At 34.8% G+C, this 23,597-nt stretch overlaps 1 protein-coding gene across 1 annotated transcript in view; it reads left to right on the forward strand.

The window, feature by feature from the left end:
• Brf (Brf RNA polymerase III subunit) overlaps nt 1-17,852 on the forward strand; it is a 132,252-nt gene extending 114,400 nt beyond the window's left edge. The window contains exons 4-8 of the mRNA XM_075291948.1: nt 5,740-5,889; nt 11,222-11,448; nt 11,512-12,308; nt 12,380-12,492; nt 17,348-17,852. Coding sequence (XP_075148063.1) covers nt 5,740-5,889; nt 11,222-11,448; nt 11,512-12,308; nt 12,380-12,492; nt 17,348-17,487 — 1,427 coding nt within the window. The 3' untranslated portion in view covers nt 17,488-17,852. The remainder of the gene's footprint in view (nt 1-5,739; nt 5,890-11,221; nt 11,449-11,511; nt 12,309-12,379; nt 12,493-17,347) is intronic.
• The last annotated feature ends 5,745 nt before the right edge of the window (nt 17,853-23,597 follow it).

Here is a 23,597-nt window from a genome sequence, read left to right on the forward strand (position 1 = left end):
CATTATCTTCCTTATAATAATAACAATGTCAGCATGTTCCTTCTAATATGTAGATGCGCCTAGATTTCCAATAAATCAGCAGCCTATAAGCTAAATTAGTTTTTCTGAAAGTAAACAGAATAATTCGAATTTAATTTTGTTCAATTAAAAGTTAATTTTGTTAAACATTACCTGCATAGAATATCAAGTTAAATTTTTAGTTCCAGGTTGCAGATTTATAATCTTCTTTTGCAGTTGTAGTCTTTTAGCATAAAAAGGTGTATTAAGGAGCTCGGTAATTTAATTTTAGTAAAAATTCCTTTCCAAAATTTCCACACATTAAAATCGTCTATTAAAATTTGAACCAAAGACAAAAATAATGGGAAAGCAATGTAATATTTGGTATTATATTGATGATACTTTGCAAATTCTGGAAATAGAAAAAATATAAATGGAAAATACATATTTTTATTATTTTCGGATATTTTTCATATTTTTAAATCCAAAAGAAAGAACTTTTTTACCATTACATAATTCAGCTCATTAGTTTATATACCAGATATACTGCTCTCTACTTGGGTTCAAACTGAAAAAGGCAGGTAAAACAAAAATGCAATTTAATGCCAACGCTACTTCGCAACTTCAAGGTGAATCTTCCAACAAACCCATACCGCTCTTGGTTTTAAGAAAACTAGGAGTGAAAAAAATTATAATTTTAAAAGATCAATACGGTACCCACTTTTTTATTGCAAACATATTATTATATATTTGATAAAATGATGGAGTTGATGGGATTGATTGGTCAATTTCACGATATAAAATTGGTCACTAAAAGAAATGAATAAAAAATATATTATTTTAGTCCGTTTAATGTAAACAGGCTTCAATGGAAAACGGTATTCACATTTCACAATTTCTTACCTTCAATAAACGTAGATTGTTTTCCAGTTTTACAAGACCACAAAACACAAACACAGGTAATTTCAAATGCGTTCTGTCATATATTTTTTTCAAACCTTTACCACGTGGCCGTTTGTTGTTGCACACTTTATTTATTTTAACCCTTTGCTATGATTTGTTGTTGCGTCCAAAATATTTATGCACACATTTTGAATGCAGCAGACAGAATGTCGCCAATCATGTTTTTCAATTTACGCGAAAAACCCAACCGTTCGTTACGAGTTACTTCCACACACTGATCTCTCCATCATACATTGTTGAATAAATACCCATTCTCTTGTTCTCTTTTCGCTCTTTCCATTGCTCAAAATTATTCAGTTTCAATCACAAAGGTGATTGGATCAATCACATGTGTAATTGGAAACGGAAAAATTTCAATCACGTTTGTAATTGAAAATTATTTCCGAATTGATTAACAAATTGATTGAATCAATTAATATTTTAATTGGAAACGTAACAAATATCAATCATTTTTTTAATTGGTTTTTATTCGGATTTGATTAAATAATTAATTGAATCAATTAACATATTAATTGAATCCGTTTACAAATTCAATTAAGTGTTTAATTGAAAAAAATTTGGTGATAATTTTTTGTGTGTAGAAATAAAATTTTGGCACAATTTTCTATAGAAATAAAATTTTGACAAAATTTTCTATAGAAATAAAATTTTGGCAAAATTTCCTATAGAAATAAAATGTCGATAAAAAAATAAAATAATAATTTTGACAAAATTTTCAAAAAAAAAAAATGACAAAATTTTCGGTAGAAATAAAATTTTGACAAAACTTTCTGAAGAAATAATTTTTTGCAAAATAATATTTTTATACCCTCCACCATAGGATGGGGGTATATAAACTTTGTCATTCCATTTGTATCACATCGAAATATTGCTCTAAGACCCCATAAAGTATATATATTCTGGGTCGTGGTGAAATTCTGAGTCGATCTGAGCATGTCCGTCCGTCCGTCTGTTGAAATCACGCTAACTTCCGAACGAAACAAGCTATCGACTTGAAACTTGGACAAGCTATCGACTTGAAACTTGGCACAAGTAGTTGTTATTGATGTAGGTCGGATGGTATTGCAAATGGGCCATATCGGTCAACTTTTACGTATAGCCCCCATATAACGGACCCCCAAATTTGGCTTGCGGGGACTCTAAGAGAAGCAAATTTCATCCGATCCGGTTGAAAGTTGGTACATGGTGTCAGCATATGATCTCTAAGAACCATGTAAAAATTGGTCCACATCGGTCCATAATTATATATAGTCCCCATATAAACCGATCCCCCGATTTGGCTTGTGAAGCCTCTAAGAGAAGCAAATCTCATCCGATCTGGCTGAAATTTAGTACATGGTGTAAGTATATGGTCTCTAACAAATATGCATAAATTGGTTCACATGGGTCAATAATTATATATAGGCCCCATATAAACCGATCCCGAGATTTGGTTTTGGAGCCTCCTGGAGGAGCAAATTTCATCCGAGTCAGTTGAAATTTGGTACATTGTGCTAGTATATAGCCATTAACAACCATGTCTAACTAGGTACATATCGGTCTATAGCTATATATAGTCCTCAGATAAATCGATACGCAATCACAAAAAACTGGTCCATATCAAGTTCATAATTGTATATAGCCCCCATATAAGCGACCCCCATATTTCAATTCTGGCTCTCTACCACGTATGGATTAACACACAATTTAGAAAACGATGTTAAGAAGTTTTAAGATATCACAACCCAAGTAATTCGATTGTGGATGACAGTCTTTCGTAGAAGTTTCTACGCAATCCATGGTGGAGGGTACATAAGATTCGGCCTGGCCGAACTTACGCCCGTTTGTTTTGGATGTTTTTGGTAAGATTTTAGTACGCGATCGATAACTTCTTATCTAGAAAGTGTTCGCGTGGAAGCGTAATATAGAATCACATGCTTTTTTCGACTAACGGCCATTTTCATGTAGCTCCGTTTGGCTATAACTTCCAGTTAACGGAAAGTAAATTGCAAATATCTTCTCTACGGTTAACGTTAACTGAAAAAATTTTGGCAGTTAAGTTCCTAACTGGTATATGGAATATATAGACAAGATGACAGCTATGTCCATAATACGATTTAAAAGTTCGTTAGTTAACGGAACACTAACTGAGCTTCATGAAAATGGGGATCGAGATTTTCTTTCCGCTTGAACTTGTCTGTCTTGCCAAATTTGTAAAAGGCTATTAGAAAATACGTTCGGTAAAGACTTAACAGGTTGGCTGATAAGTCCCCGGTCTGACAAATAGATGGCGTCGCTAGTATTAAATGCATATTATTTTTATATAGTACCAACTTTCAAATGATTGTCAATGAGTGTCAAAATTTGACGTCTGTAATTAAAGGGTGATTTGTTAAGAGCTTGATAACTTTAAAAAAAAAAAAAAACGCATAAAATTTGCAAAATCTCATCGGTTCTTTATTTGAAACGTTAGATTGGTCCATGACATTTACTTTTTGAAGATAATTTCATTTAAATGTTGACCGCGGCTGCGTCTTAGGTGGTCCATTCGGAAAGTCCAATTTTGGGCAACTTTTTCGAGCATTTCGGCCGGAATAGCCCGAATTTCTTCGGAAATGTTGTCTTCCAAAGCTGGAATAGTTGCTGGCTTATTTCTGTAGACTTTAGACTTGACGTAGCCCCACAAAAAATAGTCTAAAGGCGTCAAATCGCATGATCTTGGTGGCCAACTTACCGGTTCATTTCTTGAGATGAATTGTTCTCCGAAGTTTTCCCTCAAAATGGCCATAGAATCGCGAGCTGTGTGGCATGTAGCGCCATCTTGTTGAAACCACATGTCGACCAAGTTCAGTTCTTCCATTTTTGGCAACAAAAAGTTTGTTAGCATCGAACGATAGCGATCGCCATTCACCGTAACGTTGCGTCCAACAGCATCTTTGAAAAAATACGGTCCAATGATTCCACCAGCGTACAAACCACACCAAACAGTGCATTTTTCGGGATGCATGGTCAGTTCTTGAACGGCTTCTGGTTGCTCTTCACTCCAAATGCGGCAAGTTTGCTTATTTACGTAGCCATTCAACCAGAAATGAGCCTCATCGCTGAACAAAATTTGTCGATAAAAAAGCGGATTTTCTGCCACTGATTTTGGTAATAAAATTCAATGATTTGCAAGCGTTGCTCGTTAGTAAGTCTATTCATGATGAAATGTCAAAGCATACTGAGCATCTTTCTCTTTGACACCATGTCTGAAATTCCACGTGATCTGTCAAATACTAATGCATGAAAATCCTAACCTCAAAAGAATTACCCTTTAGTTTGTGAGATAGAGCGTCTTTTGTGAAGCAACTTTTGTTATTGTGAAAAAATGGAAAAAAGGAATTTCGTGTTTTGATAAAATACGTAAAAAAATACGGTGGAAGCAAAAACTTGGCTTGATAATGAGTTTCCGAACTCTGCCCCAGGGAAATCAACAATAATTGCTTGGTATGCAAAATTCAAGCGTGGTGAAATGAGCACGGAGGACGGTGAACGCAGTGGACGCCCGAAAGAGGTCGTTACCGACGAAAACATCAAAAAATCCACAAAATGATTTTGAATGACCGTAAAATGAAGTTGATCAAAATAGCAGAGGCCTTAAAGATATCAAAGGAACGTGTTGGTCATATCATTCATCAATATTTGGATATGCAGTAGCTCTGTGCAAAATGGGTGCCGCGCGAGCTCACATTTGACCAAAAACAACAACGTGTTGATGATTCTGAGCGGTGTTTGCAGCTGTTAACTCGTAATACACCCGAGTTTTTTCATGACAATGGATGAAACATGGCTCCATCACTACACTGCTGAGTCCAATCGACAGCCGGCAGCGACCGGTGAACCGTCTCCGAAGCGTGGAAAGACTCAAAAGTCCGCTGGTAAAGTAATGGCCTCTGTTTTTTGGGATGCGCATGGAATAATTTTTATTGATTATCTTGAGAAGGGAAAAACCATCAACAGTGACTATTATATGGCGTTATTGGAGCGTTTGAAGGTCGAAATCGCGGCAAAACGGTCCCATATGAAGAAGACAAAAGTGTTGTTCCACCAAGACAACGCACCGTGCCACAAGTCATTGAGAACGATGGCAAAAATTCATGGGAATTGGGCTTCGAATTGCTTCCCCACCCACCGTATTCTCCAGATCTGGCCCCTAGCGACTTTTTCTTGTTCTCAGACCTCAAAAGGATGCTCGCAAGGAAAAAATTTGGCTGCAATGAAGAGGTGATCGCCGAAACTGAGGCCTATTTTGAGGCAAAACAGAAGGAGTACTACCAAAATGGTATCAAAAAATTGGAAGGTCGTTATAATCGTTGTATCGCTCTTGAAGGGAACTATGTTGAATAATAAAAACGAATTTTGACAAAAAAAATGTGTTTTTCTTTGTTAGACCGGGTACTTATCAGGCAACCTGTTACTCAAAATATTAAAATATTTTGTCAAAACTATTGTACCATAAATCTGATATCGGCTCAAAAATGTCTACACAAAAGGTACAAAATAATTCGCGGGGGTAATGACCAGGGTGAACAAGTATTGAAAAAAATACTGTAGTACTGCATTTCCATCCTTGATATTTATCGCCAATTTGATCTAAATTGACGTATTTATGAACCGATCTTCTTCAATTTTCGTATTTGATTTTATAGTAAAGATTAAATTAGTTAGCCAAAACTTAGTAAATTGATAAATGAAAAAAATTATTTTATTTTAAAATTACTCATGTGGGGGTGTGTATCACGTTTTCATTCTTCATTTCAGATCCCTGCCTGTACATTATGCGATTCGCTAATAAATTGCAATTTGGCGCAAAAGCCCATGAGGTATCAATGACGGCATTGCGCATTGTTCAACGTATGAAAAAAGATTCAATTCATTCAGGACGAAGGCCAACTGGTCTCTGTGGTGCTGGTAAGTTCATTTTACTCAGTTATTCCTGTTTTTGTAGATTTTTTTGTTTTAATTTTAATACCTGAATATATGTTTACTGGTTTCGTACGTGCCCCTTTTTGCCTTTTCAATGCGGATGTTTATTTTGTAGTGTCCCTTGAAGCATCATTTCTAGTAGATCACTAAAAAATATTAACATAAAAAACTTGTCATGTTGGTCATTCACTTTAGCTATGACCAGAAATTGCATTCCTTTACTGAATGCAATATCTGTTAGTGGTTATCCCAACTAGTTTTAATGTAGAATACTTAAAAATTAAATATTTTTGAACTCGATCTGTCTTCAAAGCTAACATGGTTTTATTTGCTTGCATTGAAGCAACTCTGTATATTAGTTTTAGGAAAAATAATAATAGTTAATTCGGTCCGTACATAGCCTTTTAAGGTTATGTCCCCTAATTGTGGATTTATTGTTCTTCTTTGAAAAAAAAAATGTGAAAGATTATGCATCCAAAATTTGAGAACATGCTATTTACACTGCATTAAGTAAAGATTTCTTTAAAATAAAAAAATAATTGAGTTTGTTTTTTAATTAAATTTTGGACAAGAAATTTTGTCTCTCCGAAAAAGCTTCATAAATAGGCGAGACTTATTTTTAGGATTAACATTTTTGATATAAAGTTTTTGTGAAATGGACCCTCTAATGTCCCAATTTTTTTAAATTTTCAATATTAACGACACAAAAGCAAGAAAACTAAACAAAAATTTATACGGTAAAATTCAGTATATGCTGCAAAGCCTCTTGAACAGTTTCAACTAAGTTTTCTTTTTATTTTACCCATTTTTGTTGTCTTAAGGAGGGTTTTACTAAAAGCTTCCTTATTAAATGAAGCCCACCTAAAGGCGGGATTGGGCATTAGAGGGTTAAGAAAACATTTTTGCTTTGCAGTAACTGACATTGCAGTAAGTGAATAGCTTTGTTAAAACATTGCAAAAAGTGAATAGAAATAAAAATAAAAAAATAATAACTTACCTGTAGAGACCAAAAGTGATTCCTTTCATAAAAACCAGTAATCGGGTTCGAATAATATTGGTGAAATTCTGAGTCGATCTAGCGATGTCCGTCCGTCTTTTATAATTTATATAGGCTCCACATAAACCACAATTATATATAGGCCCCATATAAACCGATCGCCAGATTTGTCCTCCGGAGCCTCCTAGAGGAGCAAAGTGGAGGGAAACAAAAGTCGTTTTCATACCCAAAGCGGGAAAAGCCTCTCACTCGAGTGCGAAGGATTTCCGACCACTCAGCTTATCCTCATTCCTACTTACGACTCTATAGAAAGAGGATGGTAGATATTTATCTTAGAACTAGCGTCGATTCAAGTTTGCTGTCGAAACGACAACATGCATACTCGAAGGGCAGGTCTACATAAACTAGTCTGCTTTATTGAAAGCTCACTATCTGTCAAAGAATACACAATCGTGGCGTTTCTAGACATCGAAGGGGCGTTCAATAACGTCCATCCGAGCTCGATATTAAATGGACTGACAACTCTGAATGTTGATCCAGTTATACTTAGGCTGTTAGACGAACTTTTAAGGAAGAGATGCATTTCAACCACACTAGGACAAGCAAACATACAAAGTTATGTGAATAGAGGCACTCCTCAAGGAGGAGTTCTATCACCTCTTCTTTGGAATGTTGCTATAAACGACCTTCTGGTTTCCCTAGAAAAAGAAAGGATACAAGTGGTGGCATACGCACATGATGTGGCGCTAGCAGTCAGGGGAAAATTCCCATCAACAGTTAGAGATATTATACAGAGAGCCCTCCGGATGACTGAGAAATGGGCGAAAGATAATGGCCTGCAAAGACAGAACTAGTCATGTACTGCAAAGATCGCAAAACTCCCACGGTTAGGTCCATTTCCTTAGGGGGTATTGAAATTCCCTTTAGTGAGTGTGCAAAATACCTTGGCGTTATTTTGGACAGGAAGCTTAACTTTAAGCTTAATATTGAAGAAAGGGTGAGGAAAGCAACGGTAGCTTTATACTCGTGCAAAAAGGCAATAGGGAAAAAGTGGGGACTAAAACCAAAAATTGTACATTGGCTATACGCGGCAGTGGTTAGACCTATTATGCTATATGGTGTTGTAGTCTGGTGGCCGGCACTTCACCAGCCAACAAGTTTAGACAAAGTTCAGCGTATGGCGTGCTTCTGTATCTCAGGCGCATTCAGCAAGACAGGAACAAATTCCCTTAATGTCATACTGCATCTATTGCCTTTAGACATTTTGGCCAAACAGTCAGCTGCAACAACGGCTGTGCGATTGCGCGAGCTATCGCTGTGGTCGGAAAAAAGTTAGGTCACAGTTCGGTCCTCAAAATAATGCCAGATGTGCCTAACGTAGTGGATTACACTTTGGCGAGACCACTTTTCGACAATAAGTTTGAGATTCTAATTCCCAACAGTGAGGCGTGGTGTACACGGACCCGGGGGAATAAAAGATATATAGATTTCTACACTGATGGCTCCAAATTGGATGGCCAAGTGGGTTTCGGAGTATATTCTAAAGATCTGGAACTTCGAATAGCGAAAAGATTACCTGATCACTGTAGTGTTTTTCAGGCTGAAATATTAGCAATAAGAGAAGTGGTGAATTGGCTGAGAAGTAATGTTCCAACAAATATTGGCATTAATATATACTCAGACAGTCAACCTGCAATAAAATCCTTGGACTCTGTGTTCCTTAACTCAAAAACGGCCATAGACTGCCGCAAATCTCTCAACGAGATGGCTGAGCAGTACAATATTCACCTAATATGGGTGCCTGGTCATAGGAACATACCGGGGAACTGTGAAGCAGATGTGTTAGCAAGGCTAGGAACTACCTTACATATTCCAGGGGAACTAGAATCTGCTGGTATGTCTCTGGCAACCTGCAAGCTCTTACTGCGTGAGAAGGCCGTCAAGAAGGCAAATGTTCGATGGGAGAATTGTAAGAGTTGTAACGACACCAAGCAAATATGGCCCATTTAAACTTGAACCGCACACTAGATATGCTAGTGTTCTCAAGATGTCAGATATCACTTCTGATATCTGATATAACGGGTCGCTGCCTGATAGGCGAATTTGCAAAAACTATTGGTGCGAAGTATAATGAGCTGTCATGATGCGGAGGAAAAGGAATCAATAAAACAGCTCTTGTGTGAGTGTCCTGCATTTTGTGTAAGACGTAAGCAAATTTTAGGGGCATATAGCTACTGGCCGACCTGGAAAATGTTAACTTAAGCAGTCTGTTAATGTTTTTGGAACAATCTGTTTGGTTCAACAAAAGAAAATAATCGAGAAGGTTCAGTGGTTAAAACTAGAAGTGCCCATATGTAATTGGTACTTTTAGTTAAATGTGGTATCACAATGGACTGAATAGTCTAAGTGAGCCTGAAACTTAATCGGGCTGCCACTTTAACCTAACCTAATCTAACAATAAATTCAATATTCTGGTTAGGTATTCACCACCCAGTACGGCCAGAGGCTTGAACATTAATATCGCGATTCGGTCGGTTCCCAGAGGCTTTAAAGATATAGAATATAAATTGTGCCGGATCGTTGGCTATCTTTGGGGACCTAACGCTTTCGAACTGCTCTATGAACTAACAGGTTGGCTGATAAGTCCCCGGTCTAACAAAGAAAAACACATTTTTTGTCAAAATTCGTTTTTATTATTCAACATAGTTCCCTTCAAGAGCGATACAACGATTATAACGACCTTCCAATGTTTTGATACCATTTTGGTAGTACTCCCTCGGTTTTGCCTCAAAATAGGCCTCAGTTTCGGCGATCACCTCTTCATTGCAGCCAAATTATTTCCCTGCGAGCATCCTTTTGAGGTCTGAGAACAAGAAAAAGTCGCTGGGGGCCATATCTGGAGAATACTGTGGGTGGGGAAGCAATTCGAAGCCCAATTCATGAATTTTTGCCATCGTTCTCAATGACTTGTGGCATGGTGCGTTGTCTTGGTGGAACAACACTTTTTTCTTCTTCATATGGGGCCGCGATTTCGACCTCAAACGCTCCAATAACGCCATATAATAGTCACTGTTGATGGTTTTTCCCTTCTCAAGATAATCGATAAAAATTATTCCATGCGCATTACTTTGCCAGCGGACTTTTGAGTCTTTCCACGCTTCAGAGACGGTTCACCGGTCGCTGTCCACTCAGCCGACTGTCGATTGGACTCAGGAGAGTAGTGATGGATCCATGTTTCATCCATTGTTACATATCGACGGAAAAATTAGGGTGTATTACGAGTTAACAGCTGCAAACACCGCTCAGAATCATCAACACGTTGTTGTTTTTGGTCAAATGTGAACTCGCGCGACACCCGTTTTGCACAGAGCTTCCGCATATCCAAATATTGATGAATGATATGACCAACACGTTCCTCTGATATCTTTAAGGCCTCTGCTATCTCGATCAACTTCATTTTACGGTCATTCAAAATCATTTTGTAGACTTTTTTTGATGTTTTCGTCGGTAACCACCTCTTTCGGGCGTCCACTGCGTTCACCGTCTTCCGTGCTCATTTCACCACGCTTGAATTTTGCATACCAATCAATTATTGTTGATTTCCCTGGGGCAGAGTCCGGAAACTCATTATCAAGCCAAGTTTTTGCTTCCACCGTATTTCTTCACTTAATTTCAATTGAAAATTTAATTGGTTCAATTAATTTTTTTATTTACTTTCAATTAATTTTTTAATTGATACTATCATTTCTGTGATTTAAGACACTTCAATTAAAAACTAATTACATCAATTAATTTCATGATTGAAGACACAAAATATTTTTGTGTGTTTAAAATTCAATTGTAAACTCTGAAGACGTTCACACAATTTTTCAGTTGTGATAAAAGCCCTCCATAATTCTATTGAAATTTCTGAGTATCGTTTTCTTGTAAAACGTCTCTGTAATTGAAGCCTTATACCGTGTTGTACGTATGAGGTTCGTTCTCTTATTATTACGGTGGAGGTAGAACCCAACTATATTCGTTGATAAGAGAGAAAGCCCTCTTCATTTCTTCAGGAATGTTCAGGGCAAATATGTAACCTAAAGTTATGACCCAACTGAACTTGTTTTTAAATCTTTCTGTTGGGCTATTTATGGTCAAGTTCATAAAAATTTAAAAAAAATTTTCATCGATTTATGGTCGTTTTTATCGTCCATTTTCCGACTTTTTCAACTGGCTTTCATCGGCAAATAATTTATGATTATCGATATGATTATGATTTTTACATTACAATTATTTTATATAAAAGCTGGACATCATGATAATGAAATTCTGTTTTAGCTCTTCTTATTGCTGCTCGTATGCACGAATATAGTCGTACGATCTCGGATATTGTACGAATTGTGAAAATTCACGAATCCACCTTACGTAAAAGACTGACAGAATTCGCCGATACACCCTCAAGTGCTCTAACACTTGATGAATTTATGTCTGTGGATTTGGAAGCGGAACAGGATCCTCCGGCATTCAAAGCTGCACGCAAAAAGGATCGAGATCGTATAAAGGATGTAAGAAATCAAATTATTTAATTTAATTCTTATGGAAACAAATTAAAATTAACCATTTTTCAGATTGGCGAGAACGAATTGACTGCCTTACAAAAGGAAATCGATTTACAATTGGAACAGGATCTCAAACGTTCACAAAAAGCTTCAATAAAACGTTTAACTGGCTCATCGGCAACAGATGAATTCGAAGAGGAAGAAACCGCAGAATTCATAGAAAAATCAAGTCTGGAAGCTATCCAAGAGTGTTTGGCCGAAACTCCAGACTTGGCGCCCGCTGTTCCTAAAACACAAAAACTTGTGATTGAAGGTCTAAAACCCGATATAGAATCGATGTGTCGACCAACACAAAGTGAACTGTTAGAATTAGAAAAAGCACAATCAAAGGAAGAAGTTAGTGAATTAGATTTGGAGGGATTAGACGATGAGGAAATCAATAACTACATACTAACCCATGAAGAGGCTGAGAGGAAGAATGTCATGTGGAAAGCTTTGAATGCAGAGTATCTCCAAGAAATGAAGGAGAAAGAGGAAAGACTGGCCAAGGAGAGAGAGGAAGGTAAACCTGAGAAAAAGAAACGTAAATCTCGTAAAAAAGTTATTGGTCCTTCGACCACAGCGGGCGAGGCTATAGAGAAGATGTTGCAGGAAAAGAAAATCTCTACAAAAATCAATTACGATATTCTTAAAACGTTAACAGAGGGAGGAGCTAGTACTAGTGCAGGTGGATCTAACAGTGATAACCCAATGGGCGGTATTGTCAAGCAAGAAGCCAATCGTGATGAGATTAACATAAAGCCTAAACTGGATATAAGTCAGTTACCAGTTGTTGTAGAGTCTGGACCAATTCATACAAAACATGGGTTTGTTTAATCTATCCTATTAGTGTATTAACAATTAGCAATTAATGATACATTGTTTATATTTATTTCAGCCGCGGTAAACCATCGTATTCTATTGGTGGCCCAAGTGCTAAAATACCTAAATTGGAAATGGGCCTACCTGTTGCTGAACCTGAACCCAAAGATGATGTCATTGTGGAAAATGGTAATTATAATATTTATTTATTTAATAATAGCATAATCGATCATTGTGTTGTATAAAGATGAAGGATGTTTTTCTATGACTACGCTCTTTCTATCATATTATCAAGTCTGTCATCCTACTTCTTTCGCTGCTTCGTAGCGATAAAACCAATTGGATAAGTTTCAATCATGTAAACCTATTTTATATTGGTAACGTCACAAATCCATTGTTTACAAAATATCCTTTATCGTAGAGCTAACGATAGAAGTGGGCAGCACTCAGAACGACCTTACCCCACTTAATTTTGTATTCGAATATATAAAGAATGAATGTGGATTTATTTTAGCCAATTTGAACTCAGTCACTCAGAATTCGGGTTCGTTTTGTTGTTGTTGTTCCCATCCATTTTTGTGTTGCGCTTTTTGTACATCAGCTTACATCCAGATCGAGGTGGGATGCATTTAGATTGATCTGATGGTATGTCGGGTAGTTTGGCTTGGTACACGAAAAGTTGAGGAGTGTCCTTTATTACAGATAGAACACACGTCAGCTACGCTGCTATCAATCACTGAAAGGTCGGAACTGAAGCGGCTTCAGTTGCCCGATCTTAATTGGTCCAAAACTATCCTAGTCTGCCGTTAGAGGTTTCTTTCCTCCGGTGCTATGAACTTCGAGAACAGGATTAATCTCGTAGATTCTCCATTCCATTGTCAGTCCATACCAGAATGGTGAACTTTTCTCTTATCACTGAGTGCTGCCCGATTCCATGTTTAGCTCAATGACAAGGGATCTCCTTTTTATAGCCGAAGTTGGGATTGAACCCACGACCCTTTGTATGCAAGGCGGGCATGCTAACCATTGCACCACGGTGGCTCCCATGCAGTGGCATGGCCAGACAACTTGAAAGGCTGCCGAATACGAATCCGAGAATTTTTGGGTAATTTATGATGGGTATCGTTTCGCCATCGGCACTAATTTTCAACTGCCTGCGTACTTATGCTGTCCATATAGTGTATAGTGTGGCTTCGGATTTGGTAGTAGTGGTGAAAGAAGTGGTATGAGTAGCCGTTTAATCAATCGCAGATGTTATCAACAGTGGGCCCGAATGCCACTACGAACACTCACGCTGTTATTATTACAACATGAGTCACGACAATTTAATGTCACGTGTACACCTCTACCCTGCAGCCACCGTAGTACAGAGGTCGACATCAGAGAACTGCAACCGGTGGTTTTTTTTTCATATTGCAATCTTACCCACAAAATGTCGGTGGCAGTGAGTAAGACACCAATTACCATGCGATCTTTTACATTGATACAAATGCGAGAATAAAAACACCACTAGTATATAACAATGTTCGTATGCAGTGCCTTGCAATCTTAAACGAATCGACATCGTAACAACGCTCGGTAAACAAAATAAAAACGAGTGTGGCACTTAAGTGTGATTCAGTGTTGCCAGGTGATTTTTGATTCTTCCCCCCAAATCTTAAGAAAAAAACCCCTAAATTGTTGTAAGCTTTTTTCAAAAACCCCCAAAAAATTTCAGAATATAAAAGTGCAAAAAGTGGTCCCAAAATTACGTGAAAAAAATCCTGTAGTGATTTAAAAATTAAATTTAACACAAATATATATCCTGAAAGAAGAGTTCTTACCTGAGAAACGAAATTTTAGAAAAACTAAGTTTTCTTTTGATGCTAAATTTTTTTTCGTTTGAAGTAAATAAAAAATAAAATTTGCTATTTAAGAAAATACTTTAAAACAAAAGAGATTTTCGTTTGTTTAAAATTTCATCCCTGAGGAAATTATTTTTTCTATGGATGTAATAATACAATATGTATATCAATTTAAAAAGCGGGCTTACTCTTAAAAAGCTTTCAGCTGCTAAGTTAAAATACGATTGTTTTTAATTTTGTCAAATATTAAAAATGCCCTTTCAACAGAAGAGTTTAAAAAAGATAACGAAAATAATGCTATTGGATACTTGTTTGTATTTAGGATCTTCTTGTTGACTTTCCGCATCTTTGTTCTCATAACTCATGCTAGAATTGTTCCGAATTTGCTTGAGAATTGCTCCACTTTATAAGGTCTGAAATAATTTTTTCCCCCAAAAAATCCCCCTAAACGTGAAAAAAACCCCTAAAATCCCCCGAAATAATTTTTTCCCCCAAAAAATCCCCCTAAACGTGAAAAAACCCCCTACATTTTGGGGGAAAACCCCTAACCTTTTTAAATTGATATACATACGGTATTATTACATCAATATAAAAAATAATTTCCTCAGGGATGAAATTTTAAACAAACGAAAATCTCTTTTGTTTTAATGTATTTTCTTAAATAGCAAATTTTATTTTTTATTTACTTCAAACGAAAAAAAAATTTTTAGCATCAAAAGAAAACTTAGTTTTTCTAAAATTTCGTTTCTCAGGTAAGAACTCTTCTTTCAGGATATATATTTGTGTTAAATTTAATTTTTAAAGTGTATCACTACAGGATTTTTCAGAATATAAAAGACCACTTTTGTACTTTTATATTCTGAAATTTATTGGGGTTTTTTGAAAAAAGCTTAGACCAATTTAGGGTTTTTTTCTTAAGATTTGGGGGGAAGAATCAAAAATCACCTGGCAACACAGGTAACCAGTTTGTGTGATTGCTTTACTACGGTGTTTTCGAGGGACCAACACTCATACTAACAAACACCGACAGTCGTGGATATTAGTGGTTGACATTTTTTTACCAATTGGTGTTTTAAGATTGCAAATATTGGTATTTACTGAATACACTGGTCGGTTGCGGTAGATCGCAGCCGTTCTCTGGTCGGCATGCCCAAATTGAATGTAAAGCGGCTATTTACCAGTTTCGATTGGTTTATCTTCTATCAGTAATGCTGGTGTTATTCCTGAGTATTCTCCACAGTAACATGACTGATTGGGATATTGCGAGGACACCCTGTCGAAGATCTGTTGCTTGCCTACCAATTGCCGCAAAGTTATCGTTTTCAGCCTCTCATAGTGCTGCTGAAAAGTGAATTTTGGATTTTCTACAAAACGCAAAGTCGTGGTCGCATGACTTGATAATAGTGCTAAATGTGACCAGAGTGTCTTGTTGTATTTTATATTTAGAATTTTTATTTTGATTTATTTTTTGTTATTTATTCCGAGCCATAAGCACAATTTGTAAAATTCTACCAAAACTGGTAGATTTTTTTTTACTGTTTGGTAAATGCAGAATTCGTGATGTTTTCGTAGATTTTGCAAAACAATCCTTTCCAACTATGAGGTACTTCAATTTTCTATAGAAATAAAATTTTGGCAAAATTTTCTATAGAAATAAAAAGTTTATTTTGTTTTTATTCAATCTGTTTCAAAATGCATTAATCAGTCTCAAACAGTGTTGTCAGATTAGGAGATTTTTCCCCAAACTGGGGATTTTTTTCTTGTGGTTGGGGATATTTTTTTTACTTTGGGGATCTGAGGATTTGGCTGGGGATAACATCGTGATTTTGGAATTTTTCTGGGACGATTTCCACTTTCAATCACAGTATTAAATTTGTTACAGAAAGTTTAAAAGCGAAGTACAATAACGTTTGGTAGATTTTACAAAATATTCCTCTCCAACTAAGAGGTAATTCACAAACATTATATGCAAATAAAATTTTGACAAAATTTTCTATAGAAACAAAATTTTGATAAAATTTGCTATAAAAATAAAATTTTTAAAAATTTTCTATAGATATAAAATTTTGATAATATTTGCTATAGAAATAAAATTTTGACACAATTTTCCATAGAAGTAAAATTTTGACAAAATGTTTTATAGAAGTAAAATGTTGACAAAAATTTTTAAACGAATAAAATTTTGAAAAATTTTTTATAGAAATGTAATTTTGACAACATTTGCTGCTACAGAAATAAAATTTTGACATTTTCTATGGAAATAAAATGTTGACCAAATATTCTATAAAAATAACATTTTGATGCAATTGAGATTGCATAACAGGATTCATTGTCTGCAACAAAAACAAAAATGGAGAACTAGGCTAGCCGATTGGTTGAAAACGTCGCTTCAATCAAGTGTCAATAATCCGCTTTACTGTGCTCTAGTTAAATACTGACACATACTGATTTATAAATGAGCCAAATACAAGCCACCTTGCTACAGGAAAGGACAGGAAAGGAAAGGTGATTACCTTATGCGTCTTACATATTATAAGTTTTTCTGGACGGAAGTTCCGTGTTTGTAAAGAAACTTACAGTGTGTCCAATCGATACGACAATTCGTTGATGACTAAATAATGGGTAAATGTGTTATCGATCCCATAAACATGCAGCAGTATCGATTATGCCTTCGGACTTAACTTATAATGTGGCCAATATATGGAATATGTTCGACACGAACACTGTCGTCCGGATAAACTTATAGTCTGCAAGGCTCATTACACATTGCCCTTTAGGTTGGGTTAGGTTAGGTGGCAGCCCGATGTATCAGGCTCACTTAGACTATTCAGTCCATTGTGATACCACATTGGTGAACTTCTCTCTTATCACTGAGTGCTGCCCGATTCCATGTTAAGCTCAATGACACATTGCCCTTTACAATTTCGCAAAGTTATTTATTAATGAATGAATACAACACATAGTTTCGGTGTTTTAATTTACTTGTTAGCTAATCGGAAAAGGTTAATATACACCCAATAGAACGATCAATTGGTAAAATTCCAGCACATTAATAATACATTTTGGTCGAGCTTAATTACAAAACTAAACAAAAATTAAGAATTTGAACCAAAGGTCGATTACCAAATAAAATAACAATAACAACAACTGTACGTAAAATATATTTATACTAACCTGTTTCCCCTTGCGTTTCATTTTAGATGATATTGAGGATGAAGATGCCATTGCCGATGAAGATATTGAACCGGAACCTGAAAAAGAATATTCATCACTTAAGGATATGTTGAACGATGGTAACGAAGATGATGACTACTATGGCTACGATGAAGATAATTATTAAATTTAAATCTTCAACATATTTAATTACACTCTTTCGACGTCTATAGGCTAAGTTATTTTTAAGATACTTGATCTTTAGTAAAAGTTAATATAATCATGTTTTTATAAGAAAATTTTCTTGTGGTGTGTGTGTACAAAGGCTTTTTGTACATACGACTACTTTTGACATTTTTAAAAGATTTGTGATTTCTCTATATCTATCATATATCGATATCTTAACAATTGAGTCATAATATATTCCAATTTTAGGTTTTCTTTTAGTTTCAATTCATTTAATTTATAATGTGTACTCCTTACAGGTATATAATAGTAATAATGCTTTTTTATAGTATGATTATGAATAAAAAATTGAGTTTACTATATAAATGTTTTGGAAATTTTCGTAATAAACTACAAAGGATATTAGAGTAACTAAAATGTGGGAATCAAATAGATACTTTCAAGTGTTTTAAGCCAAATAAACTTATGTTTTGGATAAATGCTTGTATTGAACAAGCTTTCAAACCTTTTTCAAGAAATTATCTTATGTGAGAAAATCTGCTTCTTAACAAATTGCATACATTATCGACAACAGCGTTGCCAGAATTGTTTCACCAAAAACCGCTAGATTTGCCCAAAAAAATAGCTAAAAAAATCTAGAAAATGCTAAAAAATAGCTAGAAAAAAGCTAAATTTTTTTGTATCAAAAGTCACATTTTTGATTGAAATTTAACAAACTTAAAGGCTTTATTTCACTTACAATGCATATTATTTTCATTTGCATTGCATATTAGCTATGTTTGCGTATTCGATACATTTTGATTACTATCACAAATTTTTTACTGGAAGTCCTTCGTCTTGTGGGAGCTACCTTCCCAACACCTCTATTTTATTTACTTCTTATTTTAAAATATTAAATGATCTAAGCATGCTTTGGATTTGGTAAAAAAATGATTTGTCATTTTTTTAAATAAAATTTTAGTTTGGTTTTGAAATTGTGAAAAATTCGAAATACGTTACTTTTATTTAAATTGTAGAAAATACCTATAGTTTACATTTCCCAGTAAAAACATTTTCCTTTTCTTCATGAGCTATCAAAGTGCTTTAAAAACGTGCTAACGCCAACTTAAATTTCCAAATTCAGACTCGACTTCAAGTAGAAATTATTGTATATATACGTTTTTAAAATAAAGTGTTGAAAAACGTCTTCTATTTTTGAACGCTATTTTGGTTTGTGGTTAAGATGCAAAAACTCCTCACATTTAAAGACTATTTCACTAATTCTTCCTTCTTTCATGAAAACATACCCATTTTTAAGTTGAATCACTTAATTATAAGGACAAAACGACTTTATCGTCTTTTGGACAAGGAAAACAGTTTATATAAAAGAAATTCATAAATGCTATTATAACCAAAATTCGCGTTCGTATTTTAAGGAGACGACAATATTTTTTCAGTGCACAAAGCTATTCACATCTACTATTTTAATTTAGTAATATCGTAATAACTTTAGAATATTATAATAACATAAAAAGGATAAACGAGTCAAATGATAATATTCCCAATAATTTACTGACAGTTTATCTAACAAATTTGTATGGTAATAGTAGATTTAAAGTTTACGATAACTTTTATGTATATAAAGAAAAAACTTTACAACAAGGTGTATTTGCTACAAAAATGCCCGCATAATGGCTGGACTCATTATTAATGTTTCAACTGAGCTTTGAAATATGTGGAAACCCTTATACTTGCAGCAAGGCTTAGATAAAAACGCCGATTTATCCATATTTCAATAGAAATATGTCGAAAATAAAAAAAGCCAAAAATAGCTAAAAGGGTCATGAAAAAAAAGCCAGAAAAAAAGCTAAAAGCTAAATGCATTTTTTCCCGCTAAACGTCTTCAAAAAAAAGCCAAATCTAGCGGGAAAAAAGCTAAATTGGCAACGCTGATCGACAACAATAAAATTCAATAGATTGGTAACATATTCTTAATATATATTAACTATTGGAATTAATTTCTATGTTTCTATTATTCGAGAATATGTTAAGTTGAAAGCAAGCAATTTGTAAGGCAATTTGTAAAAGCCACATGCTTGCGTTTATTGTGAAGAAGCTTCTTGCCATTGCTACCAGTGTTGCCAGTATTTTTCAAATCCAGCAAGCTGCAATAAGATCAAGATTTCGAACCACAACACCAAGAGACTGGCGATCGTCTTCCAAATTCTGGAGATATGAAAATGGGAGTCGGACACCTTGCCGTTATGAACGAAAAATTCTTTCTAACTATTCAAGTAGTAAATTGGGTTCACAAAGTTGGTAGAATTCTACCAGAAATGGTAGATTTTTATATCCTGCGCCACACTGTGGAACAGGGTATTATAACCCAGCAAAAAAACAGAGAAAGAATTCATAAAATGGTACAAATCATTTAAATTTTGTCGACAAAAATGCTAAATCCAATCTGAAAAAATTGTGTATTTTTTTGAATATATGAGGTGAAACGTTTCTGACAAGCGTTAGAATCTATTAAAAATTATAAAAAATTATAAAAATTATTTATTTGACAAAATATCACAGAATTCCTTAATTTGCATCCAAAACATTGAATTGGGATCACACCTAAAGAAGTGATGCAAATTCAGTGCAACGGCTGTTGAAATGGAGGACTTCCGTCCTATGACAAGCCCATTTTTAATTCATCGCTTCTGCGTCAATTTTGCACCACTTCCGGACCCAAAAAGAACATTTTCATTACTTTTTTGGCGACGCTTTTTTTGCTGGGAAGTTAGTGCATATGTTTGCAACATCCAGAAGGAGACGAGATAGACACATGGTGTCTTTGGCAAAAATTCTTAGGGTGGGCTCCTGAGTCGATATAGCCATGTCCGTCTGTCCGTGAACACATTTTTGTAATCAAAGTCTAGGTTAGGTTATAGGTTAGGTTATGTGGCATCCCGATGTATCAGGCTCACTTAGACTATTCAGTCCATTGTGATACCACAGTGGTGAACTTCTCTCTTATCACTGAGTGCTGCCCGATTCCATGTTAAGCTCAATGACAAGGGACCTCCTTTTTATAGCCGAGTCCGAACGGCGTTCCACATTCCAGTGAAACCACTTAGAGAAGCTTTGAAACCCTCAGAAATGTCACCAGCATTACTGAGGTGGGATAATCCACCGCTAAAAAACTTTTTAGTGTTCGGTCGTCCAATCGACTTCAAATTTGGCACAAGTATGTGTTTTGGCTCAGAATAGAACCCTATTGAAATCGGTTCAGATTTAGATATAGCTCCCATATATATATATTTCGCCCGATATGGACTTATATGGCCCCAGAAGCCAGAGTTTTACCCTAAATTGCTTAACAGTTTGCACAAGAAGAACAATTAGTACTATAGTCAAGTGTGCCAAATTTTATTGAAATCGGTTCAGATTTAGCTCCCATATATATCGTTCGCCCGATTTACACTCATATGACCACAGAGGCCAATCTTTTACACCGATTTAATTGAAAATTTCCACAGGGAGTAGAATTAGTATTGTAGCTGTGTGTGCCAAATTTGGTTGACATCGGTTCAGTTTTAGATATAGCTCCCATATATATGTTTTTCTGATTTCGACAAAAATGGTCAAAATACCTTGTAAAATCACCACTGCTTAGTCGAAAAGTTGTAAAAATTACTCTAATTTTCCTAAACTTCTAACACATATATATCGAGCGATAAATCATAAAAAAAACTTTTGCGAAGTTTCCTTAAAATTGCTTTAGATGTAATGTTTCCCAAATTTTTTTTTTACTAACATTGTGTTTCACCCTAGTGCATTAGCCGACTTAAATTTTGAGTCTATAGATGTTGTAGAAGTCTATCAAATTCTGTCCAGATCGAGTGATATTTAAATGTATGTATTTGGGACAAACCTTTATATATAGCCCCCAAGATATTTGACGGATGTGATATGGTATCGAAAATTTAGATCTACAAAGTGGTGCAGGGTATAATATAGTCGGCCCCGCCCGACTTTAGATTTCCTTACTTGTTTTATTTGGTAGATTGGTAGAATTTTTAATGTTTTGGTAGATTTTGCAAAGAGGTACTTCATAAATTTTGTTAAGAAATAAACTTCTCACAAAATTTTCTGTATAGAAATAAAATTTTGAGAAATTTGTCTATATAAAAAAATTTAGAGAATATTTTCTACATAGAAATACAATTTTGACAAAATATTTTACAGAAATAAAATTATGAAAAAATTTCTATAGAAATAAAATATTGAAAAAAATTTCTATAGAAATAAAATATAATATAATAAAATTTTGTGGTAATTCCGAAACAGCTGTACATCCAAATATCTTGCAGTCTATAGGGCTTTGCCCAAATAAATTTGACAAGCATACTTTTCCTCTGTTGGTTAAACTACACTTGTAGTTCAGTCAATGTATGGTTTTAAGCTGAGATCAAAAACAACAATAATGATTGAAGAGAAACCAGCAATAACAAACAAAATGAATGAAGATAGAGGAAGCACGCTCAAAAACAAACCCAGCCAACTACATTCAAATCGATGATTTGAGCTTGGCAAAGGAAATTTGTTTAGGCAGTAGCCGACTATCAAACCTTTTTTCGGAAGGTTCCACTGTAGTTCACTTTGGGTTGAGTGAATTACCCGAATTTATACTGATAATTGGTTGATAGTTTTGCTGCAAGTAGAGGATGCTGATGAGGAATGTGGTAATTCCGAAACAGCTGTACATCCAACCATCTTGCAGTCTATAGGTCTTTGCCCAAATAAATTTGACGAGCATACTTTTCCTCTGTTTGTTAAGCTACACTTGTAGTTTAGTCAATGCATGGTTTTAAGCTGAGATCAAAAACAACAATAATGAAATAAAATTTTGACAAAATTTTCGATAAAAATAAAATTTTTACAGCATTTTCTACAGAAATAATATTTTGACAAAATATTCGATAGAAATAAAATTTTATTTATAAAAAAGATTAAACCGATTTCTCGAAAAAATCCCCACAAAAATCCCCAAAATTTATGGAAATTCCCCACCAAATCCCCAACTCAGAAATTTCGTCCCCATTCATGGAAAAATATCTCCAATTTGGGGGAAAATCCCCAATACTGGGAACACTGCTACAAATGCAGAGAGAATAAAAATACAAGAGAACGAAACTGTGAAGCGAAACTGCTTCAGTAGGTGGCAGTCATGAGGAAAATTTCTCTAATATCGTGCAGTTTTTGTCGGCGCTTATCTGAAATATCATACAGTTTGCGTCGGCGTCAACCAGTTCAGCTCTCTGTCGGCATTGTGCGACATCTATACGGTTGACATTTATTGTTTTTGTAGAAGAGCGCTTTTCGTTCTCTTGTCTTTTTATTCTCTCTGACAAATGATGTATGTTAATTCAATTTACCTATTTCATTACCAACACTTAATTCGTCATTTTATCTTTTTGTTTTTTCTAACAAAATATATATACAATTTTATGTTGCATATTTTTTGGCTTACATTATACATTAATATGTAGATATTGTATTATTGGCATCCCTACATATTAGTGATAGTTTTATAGCATATTCTTAGGGATTACCAATAAAATAAGCAACTCATCCCAATAAACACAAACGTTTGAAAAATGCTAAATTTCAACAATTTTTCAAACATTTTTTCAAAGGATTAGGGTAATATTCAAGTTGAGAAATTGTTGAGAAAATCGCGTTCTCAACAAAAAACAGACATTACCCTCAACAGTGAAATTCAACACATTAGCAATAATATCTCAAGTGTTATCCTCAAATTGAAATGCATCGCTACTCAATAATTTGTCAAACAATTTTCGATGCGAGTCAAATTCAAAATTAATATCGTTGCAAATACTTTTCAACCTAAATTTGTATGAATGATATCCACACTTCAAATTGAAAGTCAAAGCCAAAATTCTATGAATTTTGTATAATTTATTCATTTTCATCAAAATAAAATATATAATAATGGACTACACTACATAATACACTACAATACCAATTGATAAATAATAATCTTATTAAACATATCAACAAATAAGAACAAAATAAAAACAAACAACAAAACTTTAAATATCTTAAACACTTTTGCATTGA

This window comes from Haematobia irritans, chromosome 1, assembly GCF_050003625.1.
Source record: "Haematobia irritans isolate KBUSLIRL chromosome 1, ASM5000362v1, whole genome shotgun sequence".
In the NCBI taxonomy this organism is placed as follows: domain Eukaryota; kingdom Metazoa; phylum Arthropoda; class Insecta; order Diptera; family Muscidae; genus Haematobia; species Haematobia irritans.